The 9310-nt window shown below is 40.4% G+C and overlaps 1 protein-coding gene across 2 annotated transcripts; it reads left to right on the top strand.

Moving 5' to 3' along the window:
• The first annotated feature begins 327 nt into the window (after positions 1-327).
• Positions 328-8779, top strand: prdm2a (PR domain containing 2, with ZNF domain a). 2 transcript variants are annotated; one of them, XM_026368239.2, is made up of 4 exons: positions 328-424; positions 1782-1844; positions 2259-6516; positions 6853-8779. In XM_026368239.2, the coding sequence occupies exon 3, from the start codon at positions 2311-2313 to the stop codon at positions 6496-6498; it is 4188 nt and encodes a 1395-aa protein (XP_026224024.1). In that variant the 5' UTR covers positions 328-424; positions 1782-1844; positions 2259-2310; the 3' UTR covers positions 6499-6516; positions 6853-8779. The 2 variants fall into 2 exon arrangements, with proteins under 2 accessions (XP_026224024.1, XP_026224025.1); XM_026368240.2 differs by having other exon boundaries at positions 337-424; positions 1785-1844.
• Positions 8780-9310: the final 531 nt, after the last annotated feature.

The raw sequence follows: 9310 nt of genomic DNA, 5'->3' as shown, positions 1-9310 counted from the left end.
GTCAATGGTGTGTATGTAAATGTATAGCTTTTTACAGTTTGCTGTTAGTTATTTTCCTCACAATTTTAGATTTATACAAAATTCATTATGTATCCGAAGCTGCTTTTGACCGGCAGCATGCATTAATGGGCCATTTAAGGTGATTATTTGCAACACATCTTCTCCTGCAGCACTATTTGTGCAAGTGCATGAAACTGTTCCCGTTTCAATGAAGCGCTAATGTCCTCATTTCACTTTCTTCCAGCGCCTCAACAAACCTGTCGCTGATTGGTCCAGATTTGACATCCACCTCGTTCGACCAATCAGATCGCTAGAACCTTGTTGGGGGGGCATTAAGGAAGGAAAAAACACAACTGTCCACAACCTCAACCTGCACAAGTGGATTATTTCCAATCAACCCTGTCCCAGCAGTTTGGCAGCACAGGTATGTCCGGAAAATCTAAGCTGCACTTTTGTTTAACGCCAGTGTTCATAACGGTGTTCGCGCACATTTATATCCTGAATGTATTCAAGGCTTGCGAGTTAGCATTACAGCTAGCAGTATATTGTTAATGCTGTAAGGACGAACTGGTTTCTTTCCACTTGTCATAAGACCCTGGATGTTACAGGATTTTAATTCCCTACTGCATTTATTGTACATGAGAGGTTGTGGAAGGGATATCTTTAAGACGCCAGCTGACTTTTCAGCGGACGAGTTAGCAGCCTCTGTAGCAAAACAGTAGATTGACGACGTGTTGTGCGACCAGTTAGCAATGGTGCAAGGACGGGGGAGCGTCATCAGAGCCAGGTGAAGCCGACGGTGCTGAACGCACTCCAAACCTAAACCACGGTGGCTCATACGGTATATGTTAGTGTTTTAAACACGTTGTTTTAGAAATGCACAATATCTGCAATAAGTGTCATATAAGCCTGTTGCAGATGCATTAAAATAGAAGTACAAAAAATGAAACTGGCCCAAATTATTCAGTATGCAGGCCCACAAATTGTGTAGGAACAGTTTTCGGTTCTGCAAATTCGATATGCGTGCAACACCAAGTCACCTCATCTCTGTCTCAAATGAGCCAAAATATAACGTTAAAGATTTAAAAGATAAAGCGCCTTATTTAACATTTCTCCTCTTGATTACAAGTGAGCGAAAACTGCGTTAGCAATGGAGTAGTTGTGCGGTTCAAGTCAAATAAATGAGCACGACGAGACAACTTTTAAATAAACACAGCACTGAAGGAACTATTGTGCAAAACAGCTTTTGATGCAGTGGTGAAGAGCAGCTGGAGGAATAATGTTGCACACATTATAGGCCTGCCATTTTGTCCTGCCAACATGCACCATATTTTATTATACAGTTTACAGTCATAACTGAATTCTGGCTACCAAATAAAATACATGTTTATCTTCTAGGTGTGCATGTGTGTAGTCAGTGTAGCAGGTGGTGTAAGGCACCTATACCAGAATAATAAGGCACTCATGGGGATAGACTAAGGAAAATGATTCCTCTAAATGACAATGAATAAGCTAAGTTATAAAGCACGTCTATTAACTTGTGCTATGTTTAATTAATTCAAAACCCTGATATGCTTGAGGGACACTAGCATAAGTTACCAAAACAAAACTCAAGGCTTATTCAGTAGCCACCATAAATTACACTTAGCTTAACAACTCCCACACAACATCTGTTCACTTTGACCAGTTTGTGCTTCTGATGATTCAGTAATTTGACGGCAAGTCTCATGTTACATTATGGAACTGATTTCTTAGTTAAAAACAAATCTCTCTTCTTCCAGCAGAAAGCTAAGATTGCCTGTTCAGGCAAAACATGCATTCCACCTGCACTGACAAGTGAAATGGTAAGATGATGTGATAACACTTATAATAACTATTATTTTAACATCATGTTGACTTAGTGTTTTATCATTAAATGCTTTAGATATGGAGACTTCATGGGTTAATTTATAAATAAATACTACATAGACTAAGTTTAAAGAATTAATAACATTGTGGTTTGATATTATGATTAATAGAATATCAGGAAATGTAATAATATGTTATCTATGCAGTACTTTGTTTAATAATTTGATTAAGCAGACAGCACAAACAGCAATTAAACAAATTTCAAAGTGATTGGTTAGACTGCAGCAGTGTTGATGATGAATATATGAGGTAATTTGATATGATCCATAAATGGCTTTAGCTTTCATATGTATCTGTTTACTAAATTAAAATTTATTTTTCCATCTATTTGTTTGTTTGACAATTGCCAGAGTCCTGTGTGACAGACTTCCCTCAGAGAACTAGATATACTCTCCACAGAAGATGGTGGACTCACCTCACATGTACATCTCTGAATTTGCCGACAATGAGGATATGGAGGAGGAGGAAGAGGAGGAGGAGGACGACAACGACAACATTTCTCAAGATGAAACTAATGTGGAACCAGTCATGATTTCGTCTGGGAACCCAGATTATATCAAACATCCCAGTCAGCTTACTGATAGAGGCTGGGACTCTTTTCTTTGCCAGCACTGTGACAGACATTTTGCCAACATACAAAACTTGGAACGACACATGCACATCCATGCTTTGGCAAATAATGAGGAGCAAGCATACAAAAGCAATAAGAGCATCACATCTTTTGGTTCAAATCTAGGTCAGTTGCAGAATGAGAAAGTGGAGTCTCTGGATCCAGGAGGCTTAGTCATGCAGCTTCATACCTCATCCCCCATTAGCTCGAATATGTCTGTTTTGTCAACTGGAGACCACACTGCTCAGCCAGACAAACAAGGAGCATTAGACAGCCATCATGCTTGCAAATACTGCGACAAGATATTCACTACACATACCAACAAGCAACGACATGAACGCAGGGTTCACAAGCAGCACCTGCAGCACATACATGTTGAAAAAACCCAACAGCCGCAGGAGGAAAACCTTCAGAAGACATTTAGTGAAACATCTCAACAGGAAACACAACTCATTGGTGATACTGCACCTGCAGCTGTTCTGCAGAATGAAGGGGAGCACGCAGAACAGTACATGCTAGATGTGTCTAGTAATATTTCAGAGAATCTCAGCTTTTACATCGATGGAAAGATAGTGTCAACAAGTACAGTCAGTAGCTGTGAAGCAGCAGAAGTTCATTCAGGGTCTTCAACTTTAGTTGGACTGGATGCCTTCATTTTAGACCCCACACAGATTACCCAGGTTTTAAATACAGATTCAGTTACATGCAAAGATATACCTGGTCAACCAGTGGTTAAGAGACGAACTGCAACACCACCTCTTCTGCCACAAATTAAAACTGAACTGGAGTCTGAGGTGGTAGTGTCTTCTTCATCGTCATCACTTGTATCTTCCTTAATTGAGAATCTTCTTCCCCAGAGTACAGAGTCCACTGTTTTGCAGAATGAAAGAACAGTGTTTCTGTCTCCTAAACTGAAGCAGCTCCTGGAGAAGCAGGATGGCCTTAAACCTACACTTGCCCTGATCACAGATGGACAGAAGCCTTGTTCACCTGTATCTCTCTCTGTCCTGCCTGCTGGAACAGGAAGGTTTAAAAGAAGGACAGGATCTCCAACAAGCTCTCCACAACAAAGTCCAGCATCTAGTGAGGAAATGCCAGCACCAGATACAGGAGATGTTGACACTGTATGTACAGGAGAGATTGAGACCCAGCGTATCTCACCTGTGCACCAAACGACAGATGATAGAACACCATCTGTGGAGGAACCAGCAGTGAAACCTCAGACCTGGCCCCCCATCACAGGTGGAAGTTCTTGTAACCAGCAGCCACTGGATCTTTCTAACACCGTTAAGAGAAATGGAGATGTAGCTTTAGTTGATGCTGTGCTGGATTTAAGTTTGCAAAAGAAGAGCCTAGGTGATCTGGGTGAAGGTGTTCTGAAAGAAGAAAAATCAAATATGTGCATGATGAAAAAAGCCATAATAAATATTGGAGAGCAGAATGTAGGACTAGGGAATCCTGAGGCTCCTTTAGTCACAGATTTCACCATTGTTGCAAGTTCAGATATGGTGACCCCTGTTGAGCCTGTTGCTGAAGGACTTGTATATGGACTAAGCCTGTCTCCCACTTCTCTGACTCCATCTTCTGCCTCCCTTAATCCTGTTGCTTTGCAGCCAGCTTCACCGTGCACTATAGCATTTGCCTCCCCAGCCTCACATACAGTGCTCCCTACTGCTCCTTCATTAATCACCGTTTTGGCACCATCTATTTCTAACCCTACAAGCCAACCAATCCAGGTGTTGGGACCCAATATATCTCCCAAACCTTTGGTAATCTGCACAGAGAATGCATTAAATTCTTCAGACTGTGATCTAACTACTGCATTTGCCACAGCAAGTACTACAAACCTTGTCACTCTTTCCCAACCCCTTGACCCAAATTTAAATCTACCTGGTCACGTGTTTCTGACTGATCCAATTGCAATCAATCCTCCTATAGTGGAGTCAACTCCTGTGTCAGAAGTGCCATTCACATCCACTGTAACTTTAAATGACCCCCTCATCAATTCTTATAACATCACCAGCAACACAGTGTTGATTGAGTGCACCATAGCTCTTGAAGCCCCAGGGAGTGTAGTCCCCGCTGCAATTACCTTCCAAGAAAACAATGTGGAGCCGCCAGCACCTACACAGATGGTTGTTAATCATATAGAGCAGCAGCAGATTGTATCGATGCCCACCCCTCCGACTTTGGACCCCACTGTTCTTGTGTCCTCCATCGCTGAATCGGTAACTCTGTCCACCACCACATCAGTGGTATGTGATGATCCTCCTGGGGGTGAATCAAGTGCTGCCCCAGAGCTTGATGTTAATATGGAGCCACCAAAAGCAAAAGAGGAGGAAGCTACTGACAGTTCTGTTTCAATTCCCAGAATCCCATCTAAAACCTCACTCCCCTCTGAGAAAGCTGAAGAGGATGAATCATCAAATAACACACCGAGTGATGCACAACAGCAGACGTTCACCAAGAATTTCATCTGCAATGTGTGTGATAAGCTTTTCCATTCAATGAAAGAACTAGGCCATCATGTAGGTGACCATGCTGATGAATGGCCCTACAAATGTGAGTTCTGTGTGCTGCTCTTTGACAAGCCCTCCGCTTTGCTTGATCATCGTTCGAGCCTCCACGGTGTTGGCAAGACTTACGTTTGCAGTGCTTGTACAAAAGAATTTGTCTACCTTTGCAATCTGAAACAGCATCAGGAGGAATTACATCCTGGCCAGCAGTGTACACACACAGAAGAAGAAAAAGGAAAACTGAGACCTCAGAACTACAACTCATCTAAAGCCAGTATGGAGCTTTCAGTGTCTGATGCCCCAGAGGAACCCAAGAAATTAATTAAAAAAGAAGAAGGTGAAGATGAAATGGCTGCTGAAGAACTGTTCACAACCATAAAAATCATGGCTTCAGACGGAGGCAAAATTAAAGGGCCTGATGTTCGTCTTGGCATTAACCAACACTATCCCAGCTTCAAGCCGCCTCCATTTCCTTACCATAACAGATCACCTGCTGCCTCAATGGCCTCAGCCACGAACTTCACCACCCACAACATCCCACAAACCTTTAGTACAGCTATTCGGTGCACCAAGTGTGGAAAGAGCTTTGATAACATGCCGGAGCTACACAAGCATATCCTGGCTTGTGCAAATGCTAGTGATAAAAGGCGATACACACCCAAAAAGAATCCCATTCCTCTGCGCCACTTTGCGAAGAGTCAGAATGGAGTTTTGTCTAATACTAATTCTACTAATGGACTAAATGCTTCGAACAGAGCGAGTCAGTCAAACAGGTCCAAACTTCACCAAGAATCGTCAGTAAAGTTGAAATTCAAAGTGCTGAACAAAAGGAAGAAGAAGTTGGTTCACAGGGTGATGCCACAGCGGAGCAAGTCAGTCCCTTCATCAAATAAAGTATCGTCTACACAGGTGGATGAGGAGCAGGAGATTTTTATCTGCCCACATTGTAACAGGGAGTTCACAATGCGTCGCAGCAGAACCAAACACATGGCAGTTTGCCCTAAGAAACATACAGAGGTGAAGAAAAGGAAACAAGGAGGTCCCTCTGTGACAAAGGAAAATGATGGTCACCTCCATAGAGGAGTGTCTCATATTGAAGAGACACAACAAGCCTCAGCTCAGCAGAAAACAAGGCTTCAGGCTTCTGACCCTGCTAAGAGGCCTGCCATTCTACCAGTGCAGACTGTGTTTTCAAACAAAAGAAGTAAAATAATTATAAAAGAGAGCACGCAGCCAAAAGAAGACACACCAGCTATGAATGAATTTCCAATTGTTCGCACTTTCAACCCGTCTATGCGACAGTATAGTAGAGTGCAGCATAGTACCAAAGGAGTTCCCATTAAAATCACCATAGTGAAACCACAACAGACTGCACCACAGAAGGATGAGCTGCCTCTCACCCAGAGCCGAGAAGACTCAACGGGGGCTCTAACCAGCAGCTCGGAGAGGAATGCTACAGCTTGAAGTTTGCAGGATCAGCAGGTACAATTTTAAAGCACAAAATTAACTGCAAAAATCATAAAAATAACCTGTTTGTGTTTACAAAAAGACGCAGTACGTGCAGTTATTGCAGAATGGATGTTAACAGAAATTACTCATTTATAGGTTTATGAGTAAGTAAGTAAGACAGAAGTAAACAATGCACAAGCAGCCTCTAAAAAATAGTAATTAATTTAGTTATTAAGACCAATGCCCTGTCAAGGTTGAGTATACAGTAGTAATGAGCATGCATGTTTGTGAAGCTGAAAAAGTACATTCTACGCTAGGCCAAGTCTTGTCCACATCTTTCTCAAAATGTTTTTCTTTTGTTCCTTTTAGGACCCCACTGTGTGGAACTCCTCATGCATCTTCAGTCTTACAAGAGGGAGTTAACCGTTAATCCCACAGTAAACCCCACAGGTTGCATTTTACTGTACAATAAGAGAATTCAGGATGGATAAAACATATGACTAATGATACTGCAGTGAGTGGATGTTTCACTGAGTAATTGAGTGCTTTTGTAGTAGCTTGGAGTTCTGTAGATTTATTTTGTAAAATTTCGGTTATCAGCTTGGATTTGCACTTCGAAGTTAATGTTAATCTGACTGCCTCATGTCACAAATTGGAATTGAAGTGGGAGGAATTGAGCTGACGTGGGGGTTTATTTAGAGAAGATGTCAGGTGGCAATCATGTTGAGTGTGCATTTGCACTTTTCCTTATCTGTTCTCTGTGGCCTTTTGGTTTAAATTCTTAATGCATGCTGTGAGATTGTACGGCAGCCACATGAATTTATGATTTACATTGATGCAATTAGGCATTTATCACCAAATCTAATGCTGCTCTGTTGGTGTAATTACAGGAACAACACATCATTATTCAAAAGAATCATAGAAACGTCACATTCCCTTAGTAAAGTGTGATATTGGGCAAAAGATGCCAAAATTCGTCAAGCTATCAGAACCGTTAATTACTAATTGGAAAGTCAGTGGGTTCATTATTCGTGTGAACATAACACTTAGTCAGTTTAATGCTGTGCATTATCTATTTGGCCCAGATGCATTCTATTTTCTATTTGTAAGTGTTTTGAGAATAATGCTTTTCATGTGCCATCAAATGTAATCTATATGATGAGACTACATGTGGCGTAAAAATGAGAAGTGTATTTTGGCGGTCCAACCAAATAGATTAACCGCTAATTAAACACCGTTATTAGTATGTTTCCCTTCAACGTTCAAAATGCACTTGCTTAAATAGAACACAGTGTACATCAATATACAGTTATACCCCTTAGCTTGTGAATGCAATGCTTCTTCCAGATAATAATGTCATATTTTCAAGCACCACAAATAAATGGGAAACACTGCAGGTTGATGTACGTTATTTTCGCTGCAATTCCAACCAGACGTCCTGTAATAATTATCTTGCCACTCATACATTACAAAAATATTCAGAATAGCACTAGCAGAGTTCTAGGTTGGTTTTAGGCTTTGCTTTATTTTGCACTTATACAAACTCTTGTTAAAAATATATATTTTTTGCCCCTCCCCCGCCTCCTTACGTCTCACCCCTTCTGTCTGAAAATCTTCTTATCCAAAGTAGAAGTCTGTTTAGGTCTTTGTCATCTGAAGCATACAAACACTTAACCATTGTTTCTAATCTGTGTCAACAGTTGTCGATAGTTTATTGTATCTAGTGTGCGTATAAAGAATTTGAACATGTATAAAAGACAAATTGGAAATTAATCAATCATGTTTTTTTTGTTTTTTGTTTTTTGTTTTTGTTTTTGCTCAAACCCTGTAGTGACATGAACATATTTGTGGCAAGTTGTCACTGATCTCAAAGAGTGAGTGTAACAATGCATTGTACCTGATTACTTTAAATCTTTATAGCAGCTACTTTGACTATTCAGTGCTTTACAGGGTAATAAATACATTATGGATGAACTGAATTATATTAATTTGGGCAAACTAAAACTTGACTATAATCTATATCTGAGAGAGAGTGAATAATGGTACTTTGTTCATTTTGCTTTTTTAACCTTAGCTGGTATAATTCCTTCTTTCAGACTGCAATGTGTTGGGTGCACTGGATTGTTTGAGAGACTGTTATTTAACTGTGAAAAGTGCTTGTAGAAGTTTGGAGTGCAAACTGAGTTATGTATATTTATTAATAATTTAAAGTCACGTTTCGGTTTCTCTGTATGATTTGCACTAAGGTTTTCTTTTTCAAGTGAGTGTTAAAAATAAATGGAGAATGTTAAGATCATATGTGACGTTTGTGTGAAACCTTTCTTTAGTGAACGACATTAAACTAATCACATAGGAAGTGTATTAATTTAGACATGGGTCAAATCCATAGCAGTCATTAGTTCAGTTACTGAATCATAACTAACTGCTAAGTGCTAAAGCGTCCAGGTGGTGGCACACTTTCCTTACTTTAAGCTGTGGAGCAGTAGCTTCAGCAGTGTTGGGATTTTGTAATACCACACTGCATCTCTGCACTCCCACATTCTGTTTGAAAAATCCATTTACATTCTCATACATCTTTCTGCTATTTTTGAAACACTCGCCACTAGTATTTTTAACATTTTCTATCTAGATGCTAAAAAGTCATGCAAAGGCATCCAGAGTTTCCAGCCTGTGACCTGTTTTGTAAGGAAGCGGTGAGTCATCAGGTAGATCAGCTATTTGCTGATACATACATTCACTAGTACTAGGACAATGGGTTTTTATGATTTTGCCTTTAAACACCTCCACAATAGATTGAATTAAAGCGGTTTCATGCAAAGTACCTTTA

This window comes from Anabas testudineus, chromosome 7 (genome assembly GCF_900324465.2).
Source record: "Anabas testudineus chromosome 7, fAnaTes1.2, whole genome shotgun sequence".
NCBI lineage: Eukaryota > Metazoa > Chordata > Actinopteri > Anabantiformes > Anabantidae > Anabas > Anabas testudineus.
Note: the sequence above shows the minus strand (reverse complement) of the source record. Positions and strands in the feature narration are given on the sequence as shown.